We start from the raw sequence: 27187 nt of genomic DNA, 5'->3' as shown, positions 1-27187 counted from the left end.
CCCCCCCCCAAAGAGGCACTGTCATCCAGCCGATGCTGACTCACAGGAACCTGAGAGAACAGAAGTCTCTAATGGCCTATGGCAGGGCACCGAGTCATTATTCGATCCTGAAAAAGGGCCTAATGAGTTTGGGAACTGATGGATGATGGCTAAGAGGCAAGCAGGGGAGCATCATGTTTAAAAACATGCTACAGGAAGCAAGGAGGCTCACCAACTTGAGCCCTGAAGCTGTACCCCAGTGGAGGCCTGGGGTCCCCGGGGCAGGTGGACTGGGGGGGCAGCCAGCCTTGCTTTCTGAAAGGCATCCTGGGGAGAGTTAGGGTAGCGTGGCCCTAGGGGGCAGGAAGGTGTATAGGGCAGTGCCAGGAAAGCACCCTTTCCTCAGACCCTGCTGCCAGCGTCTCCCTGAAGCTGGAGCTGAAGATGCAATACTAATGATACAAGTGTGTGTGTGTGTGTGGGCAATAATAAAAATGAGTTAAAAGGTCAGAAAGGGAGAAACAACACATGCCTCTTTCATGCGCTTTGTCAGAACCAAGTGGGGTGAGTCTGTAAGCATCTGGGGTGCTTGGGGTACTGACTCGGTGACGTGGGACACTCGGCACTGGGTGGGCAGCTCTGGGCTCCCTCGTGGAGAGGGGTGTGCCGGCTGCTCTAGATGCCCCTCCAGCCGGAGTCCTCCCTGAATCAGACCATCTCCATTGGGAATTCTCAGCAAACATTCCTGGGTGGGCTAGGAGGGGACCCTGGGGGATTCAGTTTGCGGCAGAAACCCAGGCAGGACTCTGTCATGCAGCTTCCCATGCCTGCAGGGGAGACCCCTTGGCCCCGGATTCTCCGCTGCCCCTTGGGAGTCTCCAGCGAAGTCAGAGCTTCTGCCTCAGAGGAGAACAGAAAGCAGGTGTCCATCGAGGGGGGGTTCCCTTCAGCGTCGTCTTCGGGGCTTGAGGCCTTGCGATGGTGCAGTGAGCGGCAGTAGTGCCCTGGACCTGCTGCTGTGTGCTGGGGCCTCCGCCAGGCCTGAGATTGCTGCAGACGTGCAAGAGGCGGGCTCCCTCTCCACGGTAATGCAATGCAGCTGCTTAATTTATGCCCTTAATTTTGATCTCTCTTGTTCCTTCAGCTCTCGACTGGGTGCCAAAAACGCTTTTTCTTCCACATTCCAGCCCAGGTTCGGGCTCCCACCGTCCCTTCTTGATCACGAAGCTCTCCCTTCTGTCAGCGTCTTAAAGGGCTCTTTCACTTAATAGTCTCAGAGCGATATTAATTTGAGGCATAAAATCGGATCACAATTGCCGGGAGAGATGAAATTTCAGCAAGTCGTCCAAGTCAGCTGTTTTGAGTGACCCCTCCTGTGTTTGAGGCAATGCCGCCATCGCCCCCCACCCCACCCCCCTTCAATCCACTCTCCCCAAGCAGTCCTGTTGTCCCACTGGTGATTCGAAGTCTGCACCAGGGCTTTGTGGGGACCTGCCCTGGAAATGTGGCGATTTCCTGTATCAACCTCTTCAATAGCAAAACTGAATGGTGATGAGAAGCTCCCCCCGCCCCCCCTCAAGAGCCATGGAACCCCAACTGTGTCTGAAGCAGGGCGGCTGCCAAATGCAGGATTCAGGGTCCATCTGAGCCAAGTTGGTTAACAGCTTCTGAAGTCAATTCTTCTAACCCACTCGAGTGCCCTGGGCCGCGCAATAGCAATGGGCTTTGAGTCTCAGAGGCTGGTTCCCAGTAGCCGATGGGAGCCGGTCTTTAGTCAGCACCAGAATTTTCACTGACTGCTAGCAGTTTGGAACCCCCAGCTGTTCCTCAGGATTAAGAAGAGGCTTTCTGCAAAGAGTGATAGACTCAGAGCCCACATGGGGCCGTCCTACCTAGTCCTGTAGGGTCGCTATGAGTGGGCACAACTCGAGGGAGGTGATGTGTACGTATAACAGACTTTCATCTGAGGCTGAGTCTACTCTTCCTTGGAAGCCTGGGACCCCCGACAGGTGAAGCTAGTTCTTTGTGAGGGAAGTGGGGCGCTGGGTTTTGAGGAACCAGGTACCATCAGCCCCAGACTCGCCCCCAGAGCTGTGTGTGGTGCTCCTCCCCGCCTCTGGGGTCTGCTGCCGGGGTGGCTGGTTGTCATCGAGTGGCTCCCGACACCTGGCCACCCCAGGTGTACAGAGCACAACTGTGCTCTTGGGTTTTCAAGGCGGTCAGCCTTTCAGAGCCAGTCCCTTAGACGTCTCTTCTGAAGCACCTCTGGGTGGATTTGAACTATCCACCTTTCAGTCACGGATCCAGGATTAAAGGGTTGGCACCACTCGGACTGTTTAAGTGGGGTGAACATTCTGCATTGAGAGCATTTCAACCAGCGAGCCCTGGTGGTATGTAGTGATTATGCATTGATCTCAAGGTCAGCAGTTCGAAGCTGCCAGCCACTCCATGGGAGGAAGATGGGACTTCTACTCCCATGAAGAGCTACAGTTTCAGAAGTCCACAGGGACAGATCTCCCCTGTCCCATAGGGCTAGAACTCAGAAGGGACATCCCCATTAGAATGTGATGATGACAATTTGTGACACTTGGTAGCTGAGTCTCAAGACAACTTAATGAGCCTTTGAGGGTTGGACTGAGAACCCTAATGCCATGGAAACAATGAAAAATGTGTTGAGATCCAAAGAGATTACTTAGAAATGATTTTGTGTGTGTGTGTGTGTGTAAGGGGTGGGGGTGGGGAGCAAAAGTTATTCATACAATGACCTGGACCCGTCTTCTACCAGTATTCCTTTCTCTTACTAAATAATTTCAGCCATCGGAGGAACAGGTCTAAATTATAGTGCCTTATTCTCGCAGAGTCAGGAATTGAAATGCTGACCCTTCAGGAATCAGTGTTGAATGCTTACCACATGTCTGAAACCCTTAGGACGCCTGGCAATGACCCTGGCTACCTCATTCCACCCGGTGTTCTAATGATGGATTCGGCAGGATGTTGCTGGCATGAGTAGGTTCCACCAAACTCACATGATCTCTGTTCATCAGATTTCTGCTGGACATCAGCTCTGAGCCTGGCGCTACGCTGGGGAGGCGGTTTCTCGGATGAATATGACGTAGACGTTGCCTTTAAGAGGCTTACAATCCAGAATTCCTTTTCTACGTGGAAGAGGCTGCTACTGTGTTCCGAGATGGAGGTATAAGTGTAACTTGGGGAAGTAGCATGCCTTCTGGGTGATTGTTTTCTAACGCGGATTGAAACCAGTATCCAGCCTCTTGGCTCACCTTCTCTCTCTCCTCGGCAGCTTCGCCTGCCCTCCGAGCGGTGCCTCAGCTGCATTAGTGGATCCGTACCGACTTCTCCTTGGGCACTAGGCCTCTTTGTTTCCACATGACCGAAAGTACAACGGCGACCTTGCTAAGTCTTCATTTGCTTCCCCAGTCCTAGCACCTGGCGTCGTGCTTCATGCAGCTGGCGCTGGAAGTGTACCCCACACCTCTCCTTTCGGGGTGCCATTGAGCCTGCTCCGGCACATAGCAAGCTCACGTGTAAGACAGTGAACCACCACCTGTGCTGGGTCACCCTCACGGCCGTGCCGTGATTGAGCCACCGTGTGAGTCCATCCGTCTCATGGAGGGCTGTCTCTTCTGGCCGATCTTCCCTTTTACCGGCAGCACGTGATATCCTTCTTCAGGGACTGGTCCCTCCTGGTGAGTGGGTCCAAAGGAAGACACGTCATCTTAGGGGTCTCCGCATCTTCGCTTCTAAGGAGCATGATGGCTGCCCTTCTTCCTAGACAGGTGTATGTGCTCTTCTGGCAGTCTGTGGTACGTTCAGTATTCTTCATCAGCACCACAGCCCAAAGGCATCCACTCTTCGGTGGCCTTCTTTATCCAGGGTCAAGTTTGCACATGCACATGAGGCGACTGAACATACCCTGGCCGGGTATGTTCACTCCTTGAACATTTTACAGACCTCTTCTGCTGCAGATTGACCCAAGGCCACCCTTCATCGTCCAATGTCCTGACCGTGGCACTGAGGGTGGATCTGGGCAAAGTGAGATCCTTGACAATGTCAGTCTCTTCTGCGCGTGTCAGGATGTTGCTTCGTGGTCCAGGTGGCAGGTTTCCACTGGATGCTCAGATGTAACCCAGGCGGAAGCCTCTCACCTGCATCGGCCCGGCTTCCTTCACGGCATCTTCCCTTCCTGCTGGCGAGGTTTTGTCGTCTGCTTGCATTGACCCGCAGAGAGTGTCCGTTCCTCTCCACCTCTCCCAGCTCTTCTGGCACGGAACATGCCACAGACCCGACGGAATGCTGCATTTTACTTTTTGTCTCCAGCCCTCCCTCGCCTAGAATGGGGGCTCAGAGGTCCTGCCGGTGCCCCAGTGCATTCACCCTCTGTGCCTGCGCGGGGGCCCTTCACAGAGAGGGCGTTCCACAATATGGAGGAGTCATGAGCCAGGGAATGAGAATGAACAAACAGGTACATGGCACTGGTGAGGGCAAGGCTGGGCGAATTGGACTCTGGAAAAGATGACAGGATTGTTTTGTGATGTCCTGGCTGGCTCAGCTAAGAACATCTGGCTGGAGGCAGACACAGAATACCCATTCTCAGGTGTCCCCAAGCAAGGGGGTGGCTGCACCTATTGGGCCCAAACACAAGCCCCGGAATCGGCACATCCTGTGGCTGAGGCAGCGCTGGGTCACCAGCCGCATGGAGAGCCAGGCGCCCCTCTGCAGCTGTGCTGTCTTCCACCAGCGTTGACGAATGAACATCTCTCCGTCTGGAGGGGCGGGCTGGGCTGGGCTCCTGGACAGCGCCTGGTACTGGATTTCATTAGGACGCATTCAAGAGTTCCAGTCACAGGTGCCCATCCAACAGCACTGCCACTGGAGTGAAGATGCAAAGCCACGTGCTTGGTGTCTGGTCCCCTGAGGCAAAGCAGAGGTCAGCTGGCCTCCCTGCAGCCTTCAGTCTCATTGTCTGTGCTGCCCCGGGAGGCTCTGTCCCACCTCTCTGCATTCTCTGTGCTGTTCACACTATGTCTTTGAGCACACGCGGCATTCCCGTCCACGGTGCGTCTGTGCAGATTGGGGCAGCAGGAACACAGCAATGGCCGTGGCTGTTCTGGAAGAACAACTAGAGGGGTTGGGTGTTCTAATCCAGAGAAACACCCGCGCACACATGCCAGGCAAAGAGGAGTCAGGGCTCTGTGTGGGGAGTCGCTGCCCGGCTGCACTGTGCGGAGGGCAGGGCTCACCGGGCCTGCCCAGTACAGGCCCGGCAGATCACACAGGAATGATGTTACATCAAGGATGCGAGGACACCCCAGGGGTTGCGGTTAATCCCGACCAGAACTTTCTGAGCGCCGAGCCAAAGCGGGCTTGATGAACCCAAGTTCCTGGAGGAAATCAGCCTTCAGCCGGAGGAGATCAGCCCACGCTGAAACTTACTGGGAATGAACGAAAACAGATCGTGGTGGCACTGGCTACACCGAAGACACCACAGTGGGCAGCAGCGTTAGCAGGCTGTCTCCCCTCTGGCCAGAGACAGCCAGACACTGCCAGGAGTTGGCTTCCACTGGGGAAGCGCTGGGCCTCTGTGTCTGCCTGCCTGGGTTCTGATGGGAAAATCCCCCACACTGGTTTTATAGTGCCCTCTCCCCGAAGTTTTGTCATCATTGCTACTGTGTTTTTAGAGCAGCGGCGTGGATGCTCTGACATGAGAACTCACTCTCAGGACTCCATTGCCCGGGCTCGGCTGCAGAGGCCCTGACTTGGCACTGATTTGTCGTGTTTTCTGTTCTGAACAAATGCAGCAGGGCTCTTTCCACCGAACGAGCATGGCCTTTCATTTTTGGTGTGCTCCTTAAAAATCAACAACAACAAACTTGATGTCCAAGCACGAGACTTTCTTTCTTTCATCTGGGGAGTTAGGCCTAGTGCTGGGACCAATCACATTATGATGGACCAAAGAAAGGTTTGTAGTCTTTTTTTCCCCTCCCTTGTTGGACGAAAATAGCCTTATGTTTACTGTTGTCTTTTCTGATGAGTTCTGAAATGCCCTTCCCTGCTCGGCCTCTCATTGATGCCTGGCTCTTTATGTCCGGTTGGCGCACACAGAGCGTGGGCATGTCTTGAAAGGCGTCAGTGTGTGGGGATACTACTGGGGTGGGGGCTCCCTCCAGGAGGCACACCAACTGCACGAGGTGGTCCCCAGGACAGTCAGATCTGAATGGGTGTGGTAGGGGGTATTGTTCTTCCTGACAGGATCCTTGGCTCTTGGGGTCCCTGGGGCGGGGGTGGGGTCTCTGCTGTCTGTTGGACAGAACCATCATTGGGCAGGAAGCCCGTCAGGCCGGGGGGCAGGGGTTGAGGTGGGCCCTAGAGATCGAAGGAAGAGGGACGGCTTCCTTCAGTGAGAGAGCTGTTGCTTGTCTCTCAGCGGGGTAGCTCCATGGCTCCCATCTTCCGAGCGGGGTGGGTGGGTGCTGAACGCAGCCAGGTGAACCCCATCCTGGTCATTTCTCGTGGGCCTTGCTCCTTTCTGGCAGCTGTCTGGTGACAAACTAGACAGTGACAATGGCTGGACTTGGCAGGCTCTCATCACTGGTGGGCCTTGTGGCTCCCTGGCCTGGCCTCACCTGGAACACTCGGCTGACCCAGCAGGCAGCACCAGGTATATCATCTTCCCATCAAATGCCACAGGATTAAGAAGAGAAAAAAAAGTTTGAAAACTGGAACTTGCATTTCTTCTCCCCCGCTTCTTTTAAATCTGAATTCTAGGACACAGATCCATGAATTCCATCGGTGTTCACGTCATGCCTTGAATTGCTCATTTTATCTACAAATGGGGTGTTGGCGTTGCCCGGTGGCTAGGAGGCATGGCATGTCGTCACCCACCGACTTAAAAGGCTGGGGAGACATTTGAAATCTGTTCTGGCATTCTGTGCAGCAAGATTATTTAAATTACATCTTCCAGAATGTGTGATACCTACATGAGGCCCAAAGCAAGCATTTCAAATGCGCCCTCGATTCTGACAAGTATATTGTCCTCACCCCCCCCAACCCCCGACACACACACACATTAAGGAATGTGGGGAGGCTTATTATCTTTGGAGAACTTCAAAATAGTGTCTGCAACGTTAGATCCATAAATGCCGTAGGACAAGCGAGCCACCACCGTCCACAACGAGTGGAGACAACACACTGGGAAGGCCCTGCTCTGGGACCTGCCGTTTCCACGTCTTGGACTCCAGACCTGAAGGCTCATCTCAGCTGTGTAATGCAACAGGAAAACATCTCTCTCCACACCCCACCTGGCCCGAAACATTAACAAACTAAAGTCCAAAGATCAACCAACGCAGTGCCGCTAAGGCATTGATGAAGTGCCAAACGGAATAAACCAAACCAAACCGCACCGCAGGATCGTTACATGCATTTACTGATGGAGGTTTGTAGCAAGGAGTCCCTCTCTCACCCTTTCTCTCACTCTTTCTCTGTTTTCGGTATTTTTCAGTAGTGGGTGAAATTGTGATGCACTGTCATTTATCGGCTTTGACTCAAAGCAACCCTTCAGGGGCGGCTGTGAATCTTATAGAAGCCGGCTCTCGGGGCTTGACTGCAGCTCTGCTTAGCCCGGCGGCCCCTCCAGGGCTCTCTAGAGAATTTGTTCTTGGAGCAGAGAGGACACCTGGAGGTTGCCTGTCTTGTTGGGGGTCTTTGTTTCCCATTTCTCGGAAGGGGAGGCTAAGCTTGGCTCACTACTGGATTGCTGACTAAGTACTGACAGCCGGCTTGTTACACCTGGAGGCATGGCCCTGCTGTTGGGTAAGCAGGTCATTGGTTCAAACCCACCCACCACTCTATGGCCTAGAAACTATATAGGTTGCTGTGATGTGGAACCAACTGAAAGGTAGTGGGTTTGGATCATTGCACCAAACCAGCTTGTGCCGCGCTTGGCTCCGCAAACAGGCTCCAAGCTGACCATCTCCGTTCTGGAATCTTCCACCTCTCCCCAAACCAGGCACCCCAGAGTCCAGTCTGACTCATGCCCACCCTGTGTGCGCCAGGGCAGAACTGTGTTCCTGGGGAGGGTTGTTTCACGGCTGAGCTTTCATAAGCTGACTACCAGGCCTCTCTTCCGAGGCACCTCTGGTTAGCAGAGCCCTTAGCCTGCCCTGACTCTGAAACAAGCCAACCTCCAGGGCCGCTGTGACCACAGATCCTGTGGCACTGGGTTTGGTTATCTTGATTATACAACCAAGCTGGAAAGCACACAGGCTCCGTGACTCACCCCTCCCAGATGTTAGCTCTGAACACCCCCTCTCGGTGGCAAGGAGACTCACTGAATGTAAGCGTAGTCAGGGCCTGTCCTCCCTGCATCCCCTACTCCCCAGTGCGTATCCACCAGGCAGGGACCCTTCCCTCTGCTCGGTCGAAGAGGCAGCAGAGGTACAGAGGTTGGCCGTCATGCCCACGGTCCAGGTGCTGGGAAGAGTGGGGACCACACATCCACAGCCAAGCTGAACTCAATGGCTCCTCTCCAAACCTGGGCAGTGGAAGGCTGAACCACCCGGAGCCCGACCACTGGCGCCTGACTGGAATGTGCTGGGTCGGAGCTGAGGTAGACGACACTGGAACTGATGGGTCAGGAACATCAGAGAATGAAGTGCTGACCTCCTTAGCCCATGGACTAGCAGAGCCATGGAGGGAGGGAGGGAGGAGGGAATGTCTGTGGACAGGCCACCCACTCTCATTGGCTGGCATGGCTGCCCCCAGCTAAGCCGGTTGGAGAGTTTGGTTTAAACGGCATGGGCCAGGCTGGCCACAAGCAGCTCTCTCTCCTTTGGGAAGGGGCACTGCCAAGAGGTGTACTACCACCCACCAGGTCCATCTGCCCTGCCACTCTGAGGAGAGGGCGCTGGAGACACTGCCCACTGGGCGTCTACCAGGGCTGCCCAGCACACGGTCTCCGGGGCCTGTCTCTGCTCTGTGCCTTACCACCTCACTTGGCCCTACGCTTCCCATTGCTTTCTGCTGGGCACAGCTAGGGGCACAGGGAGAGATTCCTGGTCCTCCTTAGGCTCCATTGGAAGGCCACTCCGATTCTGCGTGGTTTGTTAGGAGGAGGACGCAGGAGGAAACCCTCATATTGCGTCGCACCATCACATCGATTCTGATTCCAAGCGACCCTTTAGGACAGAGTAGAACGGCCCCTCTGGGTTTCTGACACTGACTCTTCATGGGAGTAGAAAGCCTCCTCACTCTCCCGAGGATGAGCTGGTGGTTTCCAACTGCTGACGTGGTTAGCAGCGCAACTCCTCAACAACTCTTAGACAAGTCTGGGTGGCCTCATCTTCCCTGTTGGGGATGTATTTTCGGGTTCTCCAGAAATGCCGTCATGAAGAGAGTCTACCTGTGAAGTACTGTATTTTGGCACAGATAACCCACCCGTGGAAATAACGCACACATGCAATAACCACATCGCACGCACAGGAAGCAGACACGGAAGGAGGCTGCATGGTTTGTAAAACCCCACATGGCACGTGCATTATTTGCGTAAATGCCGCTGTTGGGTGAATGTGTACACACACGCTTCAGCACAAAGAAGGGCAATGACTTTCAGCGCCCTAAAGGGCCGGCCTGAGGCCAACTTGACTTTGTGCTCCTGCCCTGCCTGCCACCGTGCACTCCATAGGACGCTCAGGAGACCCTTGATAAAAGGCCTCTGAGCAGGGCCGGGAATGGTGCCTGCAAGTCTGGCAACCAGGTACCCCATCTCCATGAGCCCGTATCTGCTCTGGGCGGTGAAGATGCTGGCCACTGCATTTACAAGATTCAGTACCAGGAGTCAGCAAACTTGTCGCCCACAACCCCAAGTGGACCTCCACCTGTTTTTGTAAACACAGCCAGAGCCTATCATACCACCTGTGGGTGCTTGCGCGGTACAAGGGCTGCTATCAGGGTTCCGGTAGAGACCATGTGCGGCCTGCAAAGACTGAAATACCTGCTCCCTAGCCTTCCAGCAAAAGCTTGCCGACCTCTGTGACACAGGACACAGAGGTCACCGATAGAAATCGCTGCAAGCCTTAGGAGGAATGCTGGTGGCAAGGTGGCTCAGGACTCTGCTTGGCACTCCGAGGTCAGAGGCTCAAATGCACTGGCCGCTCCGAGGAGGAAAGACGAGGGGGCCTGCCTCTGTAAAGATGACAGTGTTCGAACCCCCCAGGCAGCTCTCTGTCTACAGGGCCACTGAGAGTCTGAGTGGACTGGGCAGCTGTGGGCTTGGTCTCTGTGGGGCGGGTCTTTGTGCTCACGTCTTAAATGTGTGTTTGCACTGCGGTGTGTCTGTGCTGCTTCTTGGGGCTGTCACCTTTCTGTTGATTCCAAGGAGGAACGATGTCCCACGGGGTCTAATGCCAGTCACCCCACATGGCTTGCAGCCCCTGGGAGTCCCGGAGCCCAGGGTGTCACTTGGCCTCCTGTGCCCTCTGGATCCCGTGTTCCCGGGAGGCAGCCCATCTCAGGGAGGCCGAGCAGCCCCCAGCGTCTCTGTGGTTAGTGTCCCCTGCCTGTCATGCAGTAGGCTGAGGACCGTATGTGTTTTAGTCCTGTCCTTCCTATAAAGGCTGGTCTTGTCTTGCCTGACTCAGAGCAGCCACAGAGCCCCGAGTGGCCTGGCCTCAGCTCGGTCGGGATCCCAGCCTAGAGGTCAGCCCGGCAGGGGTTGGCAGAGACCCGGCCTGGTGAAGAGGCTGCTTCCCTCTGGACAGGGGCAGATTCTGACCCACTGTTTGCAGTTAAGTGAGCATCCATGGCTGAGTGGCCACAGGACAGAGCCCATTGTGACAACGGAGACCCTCGACCCCAAGGCGGCTGTTATGGAGAGTGGACACACCAAGGGGCTGCTGGCCACAGGCACCCCCTACCCGAGACCCCCAGCTGCTCCAGGGAAACCACCACAGCTATGAGAACTGGGCTTTAAGCCAGCCACAGTCCTCTGCCTACAGTGATCACAATGGGAGCATACAAGGTAACCTGTGTGGCCCTGAGGAGCCCTGGTGGCGTGGTGGTTACTCCTTGGGCTGCTAACTGCAAGGTCAGCGGTTCAAAACTACCAACCACTCCATGAGGAAAGACAAGGCTTTCTACTCCCATAAAGAGTTACAGTCTCAGAAACGTATAGGGGCAGTTCTGTCCTATGCTGCCCTATAGTGTCCTACGAGTCGCACTGACTCGGTAGCAGGGCGTTTTGTGTGGCCCTGCTCTTTTGTGGGGAGGCAGGAGCGTCAGACTGCGAGCCCTGGAATGAGAGGGATAAGACCTGACCATTGTGGTGGGCTTCACCAACAAGATGAACTCGGCTGCACCAAGCAGAGGCCTGGGGTGGAAAGGCGTGGAAGGACGCCCGGGGTGGCACATGGCCATGCACTGGACCACTGGCCAAAAGGTTGGTGGTTCAAATTCACCCAGCGGGCCTCAGAATAGAGGCCTGGAGCTCTGTTTCTGAAAGGGTACAGCCTTGAAGCCAGGTAGCAGGGCCATCCACAACAACACTGGCCCTGGGTGCAGAGTTAAGCTGCCCAGCTGCTAAGAGACAGACGGGGTTCACATCCACCCCTGGAAGCAAGGGCTGGAGATCTACTTCCGGACGGCCACAGCCTCAAGTCCTCCATGGAGCAGACGTGGGGTCAGGAGTCAGAGGTCAGCTAGGGGGACTGCTTTGCCTCCTTCACGGATGGGCTCTCTGGGGTGCCCACGGGGCACGTGGCCTCCACTCAGTTCTGACTGCAGGCTGGTCCCTGTCAGGAGCTTCTGGGGAGTACCCAGTTCTGCAGAAAGACCAGGACTGAGTGAGGGTGACCAGCGCCCCGGGCTGGGGCCTCTCTCTGCTGAGGCTGTTCCAAAGCCCCACCATCCCACAGAGGAGCGCCCACGCCCACCCTCTTAGAAGGGGATGTACAAGCTCCTGTGGTGGCTGTGGCCCGGATGCAAAATCCCACCCACCCACCGACGGAGCAGGAGGTGGCAAAGGTGCTCCTACAACAACACTCTCCCTCCCCTGAAAGGAGACACCAGGGGGTGGGCTGCAAGCCAAGTTCCAAAACCAGAGCCTTCCCTAATGGGTGCCGTCCTAACTTCTTATTCAACAAGTGCCTGCCTGCGCACCCCTGGGTGCCTGTGGAGCATGGGGGTCCAGAGCTGCCTCTTGGATTCCAAGACTCAAGACCTCTACCAAACAGCTTCCTGGAGGTTGACCCCTCTTCGTGGTCCCCTCCCGCCAGGCTCCACAGGGTTTCCAAAGGCTGGGTTCTCAGACCCCGATCACCACGCCATTCTTCCCAGGCCCCGTAACCGCCAGTCTGCCGTTGATGAGCCGCGCGGCACAGTAACTGCTATGACACCTGTGACGCCAAGGGGAGGGGACAGTCAGCTGCGCACCTCACACCTGGAGTCTGGTCTTTCCCAATATGTCACTGACTGCTGGCTGATGTGCTGGGAGCACTGTATCCCCAGGTGGGCGATGCCGACCCCTGGGGGGCCCTGGAATGATTGGGGGTGGGGGCTGGGAGGGTTAGGAAAGCAGAGACCTACACTTAACCCCGGACGATGGGCTGCAGTGCAAACGTTTGTACTTGGCAAGGAAGTCAGGGACCCTCAGGGTTAGAGTAACCCACGTCCACCCCTGTCCGCCTTCCAACCAGAGCAGCACGTGACATACAGCCAGGGCTCTTCCACAAGGTCTCCAGCTCCCAAATCATGGGATGCCGGGCGAGGAACTCAGCAGGAATCCTCCACCAGCTGCCCTGGTGCCCCCATGGGTTAAGCATTAGGCTGCTAAGCTAAAGGCCAGCAGTTTGAACTCACCAGCCTCCCCAAGGGAGAAAGAAGAGACTCTCTGTGTCTGTGAAGAATGACATGCAGCCCTGGGAATCCGGGGGCAGCTCTAAGCTGTGAGCTGCAGGGTCACTGTGAGTGACACTGGACGGATGTCGGTGGGTTTGGTTTACTGGTTCAGAATCTCTCCTTGCAGAGTCTTGGTGCTGCCGCACAAGTTAAGTGCTCGGCTGCTAAGCTGCAGGTCAGTGGTGTGAGACCACCAGAGGTCCAGAGAGGAGCCAGTCGGCTCCCACGAAGGGTTACTGCCTTGGGCACCTGGCAGGGGGGTTCTGCTCTGTCTCGTAGGGTCGTTCAGCATCGGACTCGACTCGCAGCAGGGTCTGGTGTTCTGGGTCAGACTCTCGCGTGTAGGAGTGTTGGTGGGCACAGGTTAAGCGTGGACTGGAAGTCAGCAGTTTGAACCTGGAGGAGGATGAGCTGCCTGCTTCCGTCGACGTGACAGCCTTGGAAAACGTAGACGGCAGTTTGACACTCACTGCTCTCTTGGGCGGGCTGCCGTGAGTCAGAAACAGCCGTGTCTCACTGGACGCCCTGGGCACTCGGGGCAGGATGCCGGCCTTCCTCCCTGCAGACCTAAGGCTTGGCTTGAACTTCCAAACTTGGGGTTAGCAGTACGCCACGCAGGGGCTCCCATAGGCCCCTTTGTGTACCCCCGATGGCTTTCTAACACCTCCAGGATGCCTCCCAACACAGGGCCCGTGCATACGAAGCTGCCCTTAGCACTTCAGGAGGGTCAGGAGGAAGTGATGTCAGATGGCCTCTGAGCAGTTGTCACCAGTACTGACATCTGGGCTGTAGAGTTATTTCCGTGGTCACATGCACTTGGCGTCAGCGCCTCTGCCCTGGTGGGTAACCGGTGAACACCCCACAAACAGCTCTGTCTCAGAAGAAGTACAGCCATCATGCTCTTTGGAGGGATGGATGGCAAGGCTCCGTCCCACATGTTTTGGACACATGATCAGGAGAGACAGTCCCGGGGGAAGTGACTGAACCAGGGGCTGGAACGTGAGAACAGCCATGAGGGTGTCGCAGGAACAAGCTGTCCCTGGGGCTCTCCCCAGGGTCTCCTACCCCACTAGGGGGCCGCCAACACCAACCAAGTTCATCCTCCTTGTGCTATTGCGCATGGGGTGCCCTGGGAGTGCCTTCCTGCAGGCTGCCCGGTTACTGAGCCCGGGTCAGGGGCAAGCGACGTGCAGGGCCCACCCTCAGGAGACAGCGGGGCACTCTCTGGGGGCCACAGGCGAGGGAGACAGCTTCTAAGGGAGATGGGAGGGGGGGGCGTTCTGGCCTTGGCCTAGTGGGGCAGAGCCTGGGGAACGAGTGGCGACACTCACTGCCGGGCCCACCCGGGGCGTGCCTGGGAGTCCAGACGTGCTTGTCCCTTTGTCCCTCTTGCCCCGAGCTCCTCCTGCTCTGTGTGAGTGTCCACAGATGGCCAGCAATTGGATTGGGAAGCTGCTATCAGAGCTGGGCCATGCTGGTAGTGATGGGTGGCTTTCTCTGCAGCTGAGCCGCACCTATAGGGAGACCCAGGGGGGACGAGCCACTCTACTTTCACGGGTGGGTGGGGCTTCTCCAGGGGTGAGCATCTCTGGCCAGCATTCCAAAAAAGAGAAAACCCACTAGCCATTGGTCACAGCTGGAGATAATCATGACTGTCAGAGTGATTCCAGTGTTCTATCAGAAGCAAATTCACTCACTATCCTGTAAGACAGAGTAGAACTTGCCATAGGGTTTCTGAGACTAATTCTTTAAGGGAACAGAACACCTGTGTCCCAATGGAGTGGCTGGTAGATTCGAACTTCTGACCCTGCAGCACGCAGCCCGCTGGGGATAGAACCCAGTGTACCACGACGACCTCAGAAGCAAATCTGCAAGTGCTTTAAAAAGACCCCCTCGGAAGGCTTTTCCTGGGTCTCCACCACGTGGTCCCTACGAGGCCTTTCATTTTGGTGGGAGGCTGGCAACATCTACCGCAGGCGTCCTCAAACTACGGCCTGCGGGCCACATGCGGCCCACTGAGGACATTCATCCGGCCCGCTGGGTGTTTTTCCCCCATTTGTTTTTTACTCCAAAATAAGATATGTGCAGTGTGCATAGGAATTTGTTCATAGTTTTTTTTTAAACTATAGTCCGGCCCTCCAACGGGTCAGAGGAACAGTGAACTGGCCCCCTGTTTAAAAAGTTTGAGGACCCCTGATCTACTGCATGTCCATCACATGATCGAAAAAAGGAGCTGGGTTGGTCCTTCAGTGCCGCAGAAACATCGTGCCTGGGGTGCCCACGAACACCCAGGATATCTGGGAGGGAGTGGGCAGTGGGTGTAGTGTGGGAGTGGGGATAGTGGGTCTAGTGTAGGAGAGTGGGCAGTGGGTGTAATGTAGGAGAGTGGGCAGTGTGTCTAGTGTAGGAGAGTGGGCAGTGTGTCTAGTGTAGTAGAGTGGACAGTGTGTCTAGTGTAGGAGAGTGGGCAGTGGGTCTAGTTTAGGAGAGTGGGCAGTGGGTGTAGTGTAGGAGACTGGGCAGTGGGTGTAGTGTAGGAGAGTGGGTATAGTGTAGGAGATTGGGCAGTGGGTCTAGTGTAGGAGAGTGGGCAGTGGGTCCAGAGTCATAAGGCTGTCAGTGGTCACCCTGGCTGCCTGCTCTCAGCTTCTAGTGCAGCCACAGGAGTCTGACCCCGTCTCCCAGCTCTACCAGTGTTGCAAAAAAAAGGCAGGGGCGGTGCGTACATACCCTTCCCGGTGCGCCTCTCCTTTCTCCAACTCCTGAATGACCCCCAAGAGCACTTTGATGGTCTCCTGGCTGGAACTGATTAGGTTCTCCATCGCCTGGAGCTGGGCCTTCAGGTCGACCACTTCCATGTGAGGCACGATTTGTTGGCAGTCCCCGCGCGCGGCGAGCACCCTTGGACAAGGTTGGGTCTCCTCCTCAGCAGGGGCTTCAGTCTGTGGGGGCTGCTCGCCACACTCATGGGACGGGCACTGCGTGGGGGGCAGGCAGGCCAGCATGGCGCCTGGGGGCCCCTGCAGCCCATTGAGGTGCACCGCCCTCCTGGGGTCCTCGTCCACCGGGCACAGGGACCACTCGCTGGCAGCTGCGGAGCTGGACAAGGCAGACTCCGGGGCCTGGGGGCTGAGGGCCGGGGTGTAGATCGCGGCTACCTCTGTCTTAAACACCCTGCCGGGGATCCCTTGGGCGGGGTCCTCGGCGTCAGGCTTTGCTGGGCCCTGCAGCTGGAGGTCCGAATCCTCCCTGGGAGACTGGTCCATGTCCAGGAGCAGGGTGTCCGGACAGCTGTGGGAGTCGAGGTTTGAACAAGGCTCGGTGCAGTTGAGCCCTGGAGGCTGGTCCTCCAAGTTCATGTCCTCGCTGGAGTGGCACACCAGGGCCCTCGTGTAGATCCGGGCCGGCCCGGGGGCCTGGCCCTCGCCCCTGTCCTTGGCATCACCCAGGAAGCCGTTGTCCTGGCCTGTGAAGGGGTCCTCAGAGGGGGGGCCCTTGGCAGCCCCTTTCTTGCGGTCCAGCGGGAAGGTCGGGTAGCACTTCTTGAGGTCAGGTGAGGTCTGCACGCCCGTGCTGCGGGTAACGTTGGGGATGGCCCTGCGTGCAGGCACCGTCATGTACTTGCGGTACGCAACCTTGTGCGAGGATGACGAGGGTGTGGCCGCTGAGGCCTTGGCCTCCCGCCGCTCGCCCTGCGCCCCGGCCACCAGCTGCTGGTCCCTCTGCTCGCTCTGCGCCTCGCAGATGTCCTTGAACCTCACCTGCAGGGCCTTGTTCCGCTTCCTGACCTGCCGGTTGGGGTCCAGGGTGTATTTCATCTCCAGGGCCAGTGATGCGGCCGGTTCCACCTCACTCTCCGAGGCCGTGAGCAGGCACCTGCCGGCCTCCTTACTGACCATGATTCCTGCAAGCAAACCACAGCAGAGTGGTCAACGCGGGGGAGGGAAATGCAGGTGCTCCAGCCCCGCCCACGCCCCTGAGGACCCCTGGTGGCACCCCTCCTGCTCAGCTTCTGCCAGATCCAGCCTTCCTGTGCAGGGAGGCCAGGCAGGAGCCAGTGGCTGGTAGGCATGGCTTGAAGCATGGCCTGCATGTGGCACACAGTAGCCTGTCTTTGACGCTTGGGCAACAGTGGCTCCCCATCGCCGGAGTGGCCCAGATGCCCGGCCCCACCCCTTTCCCTGCTTGGCAAACACTGGCTTCACACACACACACACCTCCACGTCAGGGCAGATGGTCTGTCTGCCAAGGACAATCGCTCCGGCTTGGGTTTATTTTTCTGAAGGCTGATGACGTGACTCATCTTTATTGGGATTCCAGAAAATGCTGTGTTTCTGAAGGCTTACTGGAGGGTCTTGCTCCCCAGCAGATCTGCGTGTGCCCCCCGAGGTGGGGCTATTGGAAGGCTGCCGTGATGGGGGCAAAGGTTCCCCACCTGCCCCCTTACTCTCTCTCGGTGGGTATACCCCACAGGAGACTGCCCATCAGGCCCGTCTCGCACTACTGGGTGAATGCCCATGGGGGGAGAACGTGGGCGCCCCTGTGTCTGTTCTGCTTAGCTAGCCTCAGCAACTCCTCCCTTTGATTCCGTGGGGAAGGGGTGCTGGAAACAAATATACCAAAAAAAAAAATCTCTTTTTAAATAATAAATAAAGGAATAACCAGAGATGATTCCATCTAGACTCCCGTTCTGCGTTCGGCTCGCAACCCCCCAAGAGGCAAACAATGGCAGTTGTTTCCGTACTTAAATCCTGACAGAGAATAAAATCACGAGGCTTTCTGTTAATCATGCAAATTCATCCTGGGTGGAATTATTAAATGCAGCTAAAAAGACGCAGGTGGTCCCGGCCTCCTCTGGGGAATACCAGGGGGGTAAAATGCCTGCACCGTTTGAGGCCGATGTGCAGCTGTGGGCACACATGGAAGAACTTTCTGGAGCGTCAAACTGAAAGCAAGGAAATCGAGCTGGTGAGGAGCACCCTCGGTCCTTCCTTGTGTTGGAGGAGGAAGCACGTGGCTTTGGGGTGAGGGATCCAGAGGCAGGGTCACACAGGCTCAGCTGTGATGGAGCGTGTAACCCCAAGACCTCTGGGGACACATCCATGGTCTGGGCCCCTGAATGGCTGCACGTGTGCAGTGAGGGGCCCTGGGGACCAGGTGCTGCCTGCACAGGCATGACAGACCGTCACCCCAAGTGGCCCCGGAGGCCAGTGGCATGCTCCCGTTTCAAGGAGGACACGTTGCGAGGAGTGACTGTGCGCCTCCGTTCCAGGCACTGCCAGAGAAGGAAAGATCCTCTGTGGGAAGAAGCACAGTCGGAGGCCTGCAGAGAAGCAAGGGCAGTCGCACCTACCCTGCACCTGCCCCCAGGAGGGCCCCGTCCCTGGAGAAGGACATGATGCTAGTTAAAGTAGATGGCTGGCATAAAAAGGAAGATCCACAAGGAGATGGACCGTGAGGCTGGAGCGGGACCGGGCCATGTCCTGTTGTGTTCTACTTGGGGTGCTTAAGAGCTGAAACTGATACAGTGACATCTCCTAACAGCAGCAAGGTGACCCAGCAATTAAGAGGAAGTGACAAGACCCTGGTCCACCTGATCCTTGGACAGCCAGGTGGCCAACAAGCCGAGGGGCAGGCCAACTCCCCGTTCCTAGTTCTTAAAGCAGTGGCCTTGCGGGCCCAGGGGAGAGGGGTTGAGGTGGGGATGAGAGAGGCCACCCCCAGCCCTCATCTGAGGGCATTTTACCTGACCACAGGCCACCCCCTCCACAGCCAGGAGACTGTTCACTCTACCTCTCGGACCAGCTGGCCCATTGCTTTGCAGTCTTGTAGGAGTGCTCACGGGGAAGCCCAGGGGGCAGAGGTTATGTGTTTGGCTGCTAACTGCAAGGTCAATAGTTCAAAGCCACCAGCCACTCCTCAGGAGAAAGATGAGAGGGCAGGTCTACCCTGTCCTACAGGGTCATGATATGTTGGGGCGACTCAATGGCATTGAGATCTTTGTTTCTTTGTTTTTGAGCAGCGCTTCCTGAACGAAAGGGAGAAATCAAGGCTCTAAATTACTCACCTGATGGACTTTGGGTTGATAGAGGGGCCACACCTTGGTCTCAGGCACAGAAATGCTTTTGAAGGTGGTGCAGGGCCCACCGGGTGTCATGCTGCTGTGCGAGTGTAACACCCTGGTGGTCCAAACCGTTCCCACCCTCAGCGGCTCACCCAAAGGCTGGAGGTTCAAGCCCCCTGAGAAAGGCCTGGCGATGTCCCCATCCAAGACTAGCCACTGGAACTCTGAGCAGCATCACTGTTTTCGGCGGCACCTGCAGGGCCGCTGTGAGTAGGGATCAACTGGACAGCAAGTGGTCCTTGTTCTTGGTCTTGTTGGGTGCCATGGCGTCAGCTCAGACGCACAGCCACCCTTTGTTCAGCAGAACAAAACCCAGCACAGCCACCCTTTGTTCAGCAGAACAAAGCCCAGCCCGCCGCGCCATCCTCACAGCGGTTTTGCCTGAGCCCGTGGTGGCAGCCGCTGTGTCCGTCCATCTTGTCCAGGGCCTTCCTCTTTTGCAGGAGCCCTTTAGTTATGTTTGAGGACACTAAGAACATCTACGGAGAAGTTGTTGGAGGACACCGGCGTTTTCCAATCTCAGCCCTACTGACATCGTAGGCCGGAGAGGTCTCTCTGGCCTGTGATCCACGGATTTTTAGCAGCATCTCTGACCATGCTCACTAAATGCCAGTCATCCTCACCCCCCAATACAACCAGCAAAATGCCACTAGGCATTGGCAACAGTCCCCATTGAGAAGCAGCGGGTCAGACCCTTCATCCGGGACCTCTAAGGCTACTGTCCGTGTGTTCTAGAGTATGTCCTGAGAGGCCAGGCTTCTGATAGGAAACAAAGGGGAAGATCGAGTTAAGAAGTGGTGGCCCACCTGCCACAGATATGGATAGACAGGGAGCTCACCTGCCCTGAAGGTCCAGTCTGGAAAACACTGGCTTTGTGTCCCCAGGGAGACAAGTCCCAACCTGGTACAGAGTCCAAGTGTCTGACAAAATGAGTCAGAAACCATCGCGGCCAGAGGTCGTTGAAGGAGACGGAGAACCAGCTTTCTTTTGTCTTTGCTGGTTTACCAGGCCTGGAGACACCCAGAGACCGTGGTAACCAGTGTGGAGCTGCAGCCCAGGAGCAGGGTGCGTTTGGAGGGAAGGCAAAAAGAAGGCAATTAACTCGCGACCCGTTGCTCACCCTGGCTCCAATTGGGGAGAACTACGTTACGGGCTGAAGGTGGGGATCGATACTCCACAACCCTTTGAAAGACACATACAACGGTTGAAGGAGAACCACGCCAAAGGACTAATGCAGGGTGCCATAAGGAGACGGGTGGTTATGGGGTTGGAGGGGCCGATTGTGCACCCTTCCGTTTTGAACCTTGGTGTGAGGGGAATATTGGAAAGCGAGAGCATTTTCACCAAAAGCAATTTGCTCGTCATTTTTCAGCCTTTTCCCTGCCATGGCTGAAAAATATGTGCCTGAATAGGTTTGTCCTACCCTGCTATCCATCATCACGGTTTGCCCAGGACTGCACTGAAATAATGTCACTACATCCATCCACTGCTTTGGACAGATAGCCTGAGCCTAGGACCTGACCGTCCACTGGTAAGACAATCAGAGCAATCAATTGCCAGTGGCCACATCATAATTAATAATAATCAGAAACAAAACTCTGCACACGGTATTACAGGCAGTTGCTAGGTCTCAAAGCCATTTATGTGCTAGTCGAATAGTGAGAGTGCTCGGGATTTTACAGCAATGTGGTTTTTTATGGTTGACCTTCTTTTTAGTAGTTATCACTGAGTTTCCATGAATGGACCCATAGGAATGTCCCCAAGGAATTCTTGTATTAGAGCCAAGGATATGCGTCTCTTTTGATGGGTGGGTCACCTCTTCTAACTATTCTGGAATTTCCCAGGACATGAAGAATTGCTTCCATACTAAAGCCTAACCAGGGTCTCTACCGGTACCGGTGGGATTAAGCCTGTGCTGACCCGTTGCTGTTAGGTGTCACCCATTGGGTTCCAATCCATAGCGACCCTATGCTCAACAGAATGCGCCCACAATGCCCCCCATTGTTCCGATGCCTGCACCACTGCACCGCCCCATCTTGTTGAGTCTGCCCCGTTGTGCCCGCCCCTCCACTTTGCCAAGCATGATGTCCTTCTCCCCTCCACTTTGCCAAGCATGATGTCCTTCTCCAGGGACTGGTTTCTCCTGACAGCATGTCCACAGTGTGAGATGAAGCCTCTCCACCCTTGCCTCTAAGGAGCATTCTGGCTGTACTTCTTCCAAGACAGTTGGTTTGGTCTTTTGGCCGCCTGTGGTGCTTTTTCACTATTCTTTGCCAGCGCCTGACTCAAATGCATTGATTCTGCCTCGGCCTTCCTGCGGTGACTAAGCATCTGTAAAGTGCCTTCATCAGGAAAGAGCGGTGGGCAGCTGCGTGTGGCCCGCCCAAAGCCCTGATGCACATGTCTGCTCATTCCCTCCTTCACCCCGTCACTCCGTGAACATTGGTGACCTAGCTCACTGGCCTCACCGACTATCTGAGTAGAATTGCCCAGAGGGGTCTCCACACCCTAATTTCCAGCCCCTCGCCAGGCCTTTCTTTCTTCCTGCCCCCGCAGGCTGGATTCGCACTCCCAATCCTTCAACTTGCCACCCAGGCTCATGACACAATGAGTGTGTCACAAGCGTCATTCAGATGTCTGCAGAAGACTGCCGGGGACCCACAGGGAATCTCCTTTCTCGGTCTTTCATTCGTCCACTCTTGCTTCCCTATAGTCACCGAGCTTCAGGACCTCTCTCTATATGTCCCTACCAGGTGACAGTCAGACTTCGCTTGCTTTTTCCCACGGGACCCTCACACTAGTATCCAGAAACAGCTTTGTTTGTTTGTTTTTGGAACTTGTTCAGCTTCCCACAGCTAGCGGGGTCGGCACTCTGAGCCCCTTGAAAAATCAGGCACAGAACCGCTCCCCACACAAGGCACGTGTGCTCTGAAACAACTCCACAATAAATGTCAAAAAGCCCCCACTACGTGCACGGTGCCCTGGGTGTTTCCCCAGTGGGTACCTGTTAGGCAGAGAAGGAGCCATGGAGTAGTTACTCTTTGAGCTGCTACCTGCAGTATCTACAGTTGAAAACCACCGGCTGCTTTGCACGCAGATGAAAGACAAGGCTTTGTACAGTATTGGAAATACACAGGGGCAGCTCTTTCCTGTCCTGCGAGGTTACTCCGAGTTGGAATTGACTCAGTGGCAGTGAGTTTGGTGTGGATTTTTGGTTAGGCACTGGCCCGGGGCTTACTCTGATGTGAGCGCGTGGACGATGCATGTGGCCTGAGCCACGGACCTTGGCAGTCCCCATCCTGCCACTCCCTCCCCCAAACACAGGCTGGAGGAGGCCACCCCTGTCCTCGCCAGCCTATTCTTGCCAGAGGAATGGGAGTCTGGGACCTGTGCCTGGCCGACGTGGAAATGGCGAGTCATGGCGTGTCCACCTCGCTCCAAGGCCCACCGGGCCTGGAATACAAATGTCTTAATTACCCTTAAAATAAAGTTCATCGTCCAGCATGAGGGTACACACACCACCCCCGTGGTTTTAGCTGACGAGCTCAGAGCGGCAACCTGGCCTTAAATGACGTGCTTATGCAAAGACATGCATTCGCTCTAGGAGGAGGAGGAGAGGCATGGCTAACTGCCAGCAATTGGCTAAGGGCGGATGGAGGATTCGGCCACGGGGGGGGATCCCAGGAAGACCTGCCCTGTCCCTGGAAGGCACGGACGTAGCCTGTGGGGGCCAGCGCTCGTCTTCCCAATGAGACCAGGAGAAAGGGGGTGAAGGGCGAAGGCCTTGAGGGTGTAGAGACAGGGTTTATGGGGAGGTGTGCCCTACATCTGCCCCTGATTCCTTGGGACCCAAGGGCAGTTCACAGAACGGGGCCAAGCACCAGAAGCAGGAGGGCAGAGGCAGAGAGGAAGAAGGAATGGCAGTGCTGGCAGAACACAGATACCAGAAGCCATCTCCATCTTTAAGGATGCTGAGGAGGCCGCAGCTGCAGAGAACGGATTTCCTAGGGATGCGTGAGTCGTGCGTGCACGCTGGACTCCAATAACCCCTGCTCACACCCACGGGGAAGTGGCTGCTCAGTAAGACACCATCTCCAGGGCCCGGCTGCAGCCCCAGCCAGGACGATCCACAGGGTTTGCGCAGGCAGGTGTCAGAAGTGGATCACCAGGCCTTTCTTCCTAGTCGTTTGGGAGCTCCGCCCACTGCCATTCAGCAGCACAGGAAGCCTGGTAGGAGGTGCTTTGGTCGGGACTCAAACTCGGGTCTCTGGCGTGGAAAGCAGGCATTTTGGCCCCCAAGCCAGCACCATCCCCAAGTAGGCTGGAACTCATACCCTTGCGGACATACGGGTACCGGTGTACACTGAGAGAAGGGGTGGTGGTGGTGGTGTGTGTAGAAGGCCTGCCAGCACATGAGGAGGGCACCTACTCTCAGGATGGAGGGGCCACCTGGTTAACTGGAAGTAAAAGGCTGTGGTGTTTCTTGGCTGGAGGAGAACGCTGTGGTGTCGCACCACTGGTCACTGGTGTCTCTGCATCAGATGGAACTGAGGGACACCCAGCCCCACCCCCACCTTGGTCCAAGCAACAGCAGTCATAGAGGCAAACCAGAAACAGCCAGTAAGGCTCAGGAGGTCATCTTTTATAGCGGCTCTGATGAAGCTGCCGCTACTGAGAATGGATCTCCCGGTAGTGAGTGAGTGAGTGAGTGAGAGAGAGAGAGAGAGAGATCAGCATGTGAGCCCTAGTTGTGCAGTGATCAAGTGCTGGGCTGCTAAGCCAGGGGCTGGTGATTTGACTACCCTCATTGCTCTGTGGGAGGAAGCGGAGACAGTCTGCCTCCTATAAAGACAAACAGCTGCAGAAACCCTGAAGGACAGTCCTCCACATCCCAGAGGATCGCTGAGCGGGAGTCACCTTGGCTTGGGATGTGTGTGGCCTGGGGGAGACGCCGTGGCGTGGGACCGCCTTGGCCAAGGGGTCTCCCAGTGTCTGGGCAGAGCAGAAACGCTAAGCAGGCAAGCGCGTGCATCTGGGGCTGGGCTGTGTGATGTCATTGGCTTGCTTGTGGCTCTTCCTCTGTTAAGACGCCTTGGAGTCAAATGGGCTGGCTGGGATTCAAGATTAATTGGGTCAGCGTTTGATCCCATATGCTGAGGGAAAGCCTCAGCACCAGGCTTCTTGGAAGGGGGAGTGGGGAACATGAATGTACCCGTCTCTTCACACCCAGCCTCCCAGGGGGAGGGGAGCCAAGTCCAACCGAGCCTCCCCCGCCGAGCCCTGGGCCCATCTGTGCCGTGAAACAGTTAACTGGAAACCCCATCGATAGGCACCCATTGGTCCTTCCGAAATGGCCGTCACTCTTTCCTCGGGCCCCCGGAGACCACTATGGATTTGGAGTCTGTCTTAGTTTAGGTTCGTTATCCAGTTTAATTTCCTTTAATACACCGAAGCGATATATTTTTCCAGACGCTCGGTTCTCTTCTCCAGAGGTCAGTGCTTAAGAGGAGCGGGAAGGCAAGTGCATGGACGCAGGTGTCCCGCGGAGACTGAGCAGTGACACCCCCACGTATCTGGGGGGATCTTGCATCGTTGGTTACAGTCCAGTGGCCAAGGAGGAAGTCAGGTGCAGGACAAGCACGGGCCTCCATCCAGCTCTGACGCAGGAGGAAAATGCTGAAGCAAAGCCAACCTCAGTGGATTCCCATCTTTGGTCTTAAGACATGCGTTTTCACCAGCACGCTTGCTGCCGTACATGAACCACGTGGTGTACACCCCAGGGGGGCTCTGGCCTCCTCTCATGAACTCCTCTTTTGGACTAGCTGTTGAGGCTTCGGCCAAGCAGCAACAGGTCTGCCCGACCGGTCTGACTCTGCTGCCATGCCACTGCTGATTTTAGCTCTTTGATTTTCAGCTTACCCTGAGGTAAACGTTTGCTCACGGTCTCCGGCACTTAGCACCACTAGAAGAGAGATACCACAAGTGGACAGCTTTCACAAACCAACTGACTTTCTGACCACGTAGGAGGCTAGGAGTCCGGCTTCAGGGGGCTAGCTAGCTCGTGTGTGGGCTCCCAGATGAAGAGGAAGTTCCTGGCCTCCCTCAACACCCGTTATCCCAGGCTCAGCCAGCTCCATGGGCGCTGGAGGTCCCATCAGCCTTCCCTTGAGCCTCGGAAGCTATCAGGGCAGGGATCCCGGACGTGCCCTGCTCCCAGCTCTTTCGTTTTGACCGTAGTAAGGTCACATCCTCACTGCGCCCTTGCTGAAACTCGTCTATAACTCAAAGGAGCTTGCCTCTTCCTCCTCCTCCTCTAGCGTGCATCCTCCTCCTGCCTCACGCACCTCACAGGGCAGGATAATTACATCAGATCACAAAATATGCACGGTGACTACATGGAAGAGGCAGGCCCTCGACAAGATGGACTGACACAGTGGCTGCAGCCGTGGGCTCACACGCGGGAAGAATTCTGAGGATGGCGCAGGGCCGGCGTGGTTTCCTTGTGTCGTGCACACGGTTGCTGTGAGCGGCTCCAAAGCAGCCAACAGCAACCGTATAACACTGAGAACCTGGCCCAGCCAGGGGAGCACTCTGTGGGGGTGCGGCCGCGAGGAAGGACACGATTCAACCCGACACATGTTCTTAGCACAAAGTGGATCCAAATTTGTAGGCATAAATTAGCAAAGAAGTCATGGTGCTGTTGAAACTGAACTGAGAACGTCCCTCCTCCAAATGAGATGCTGTGTCAATGTCAGGCATCGACTTTATTTGTAGTAATTTGCTGCCCTAAGTAACGAATGCCAGAGAGGGTGCAGTAAAACCAGGTCTTACCCAAATAATGTGTGAGGTCAGTTCTCCACCCCACCACATGGGGAGGTTATTCCATAGTGACTAGAAAGTGGGTAGCCCATTTCAGTTGTTTGGGGGAGGTGGGAATCAACTAAAATTCCTTTTGTCCCATTCCTTTTGATCTTTTTGTCCCTGGGCATTGTTGCATGCCAAGAAGTCAGTCCCCCGGCACAGTGACCCCAGGGGCAATGGAAGAGGATGCTGCCTGGTCTTGTTTTCAGCACAGACTAGATCCTTGTCAACCACAGAGTGAAGGTGGCACTTGAGGACCACTAGCCAGGAATCCAACCTGAGACACCTCCGGTTCCCCCATTGCCCCCAGGGATCATGCTAGATAAGTCAGCAGCCATCAGCTTTAGGTTTGGGACCCATCGCAAGTTGAAGGTGGTAGGTGACAGCCCAGGTGTCCTCTCCCAAGTAACCACTGCAGGAACTCCTTCCCATGAAACCCTGTGGACACTGACCGTAGGAGGGCTTTGCCTCCTTGGTCAGCTCAGCCGGGTTCGTACGTTGCTTAACTAAGTGGACTTATGACATGTCCAAAATGGAGAGTGGAGCATTTACTTCTCTTCCAGATGCGGCCTCATGTCAAAGGAGCCTGTTTCCCCCACTGCTCAGTCTGTGTAATCTTGGGACACCCTCCTGGCACATTCAGGGCAGGGTTTCTGCTTGGAGGCAGCCAATCTCCACAACTTAGACCATTTAGCATTGAAGATGCAATCTGTCTCTCTGGCAAGGCCAGGCCAGTAAGCATCCATTCCCATCCACGAGGGTCCTTCCATCCACACTGGTCATCATGGCCTTCCCGCACACTTCCTTGGGCTGGCCCAGCCCGAGCCTTCTGCAGGGGCAGCTCAGCCACGAGAGGAAGGGAAAAGGGAGCCGGTCTTGCCAACGGCCTCTCTTTCTACGCTGATTGCAGCACGTAGAGAAAAGACTGCCCAGGAGCTCACGTCAGGAATTTCAAGCGCAGGGAGAGAGAGAGACAGGCAGAGAGAGAGGCAGTGAATGCTGTGACCGTGTAGGTCTGGCTCCAGTGTGGGCTGCCTGGGCTCCAGTCTCGGCGGCTTTCCTCTGGATTTGGGGCTAACCGCATGCAGGGCTTAATCTGGAGTAGACAGAAAGTAGAGGAGTAAGCAAATGCCTTTGGGGGAAGGCGGGGGTCTCTCCTCTCCTGGTGAGTTGCAGAAAAAACTCGGGAAAGGGTACCTCTCGGAGGGCAGACAGTGTCCACCTGGGCAGCACGTAGGCTGCACACGAGACGTGTGTGTGTGTATGTGTGTGTGTGTGTGTGTGTGTGTGTGTGTATGTATGTGTGTGTGTGTG

General features: G+C 55.9%; 2 protein-coding genes across 2 annotated transcripts in view; one reads left to right on the top strand and one right to left on the bottom strand.

Moving 5' to 3' along the window:
- INSYN2A (inhibitory synaptic factor 2A) overlaps positions 1-16787 on the bottom strand; it is a 41331-nt gene extending 24544 nt beyond the window's left edge. The window contains exon 1 of the mRNA XM_004700875.2: positions 15619-16787. Within this exon, the coding sequence (XP_004700932.1) occupies positions 15619-16787 (1169 nt within the window). The remainder of the gene's footprint in view (positions 1-15618) is intronic.
- Positions 1-27187, top strand: part of DOCK1 (dedicator of cytokinesis 1) — a 408265-nt gene that overhangs the window by 166538 nt on the left and 214540 nt on the right. The gene's annotated exons all lie outside the window — the stretch shown is intronic.

This window comes from Echinops telfairi, unplaced genomic scaffold, assembly GCF_000313985.2.
Source record: "Echinops telfairi isolate 266 unplaced genomic scaffold, ASM31398v2 ScPeMD7_70;HRSCAF=299, whole genome shotgun sequence".
NCBI lineage: Eukaryota > Metazoa > Chordata > Mammalia > Afrosoricida > Tenrecidae > Echinops > Echinops telfairi.
The sequence above is the reverse complement of the archived record's forward strand: the minus strand, read 5'-3'. Positions and strand labels throughout refer to the sequence as shown.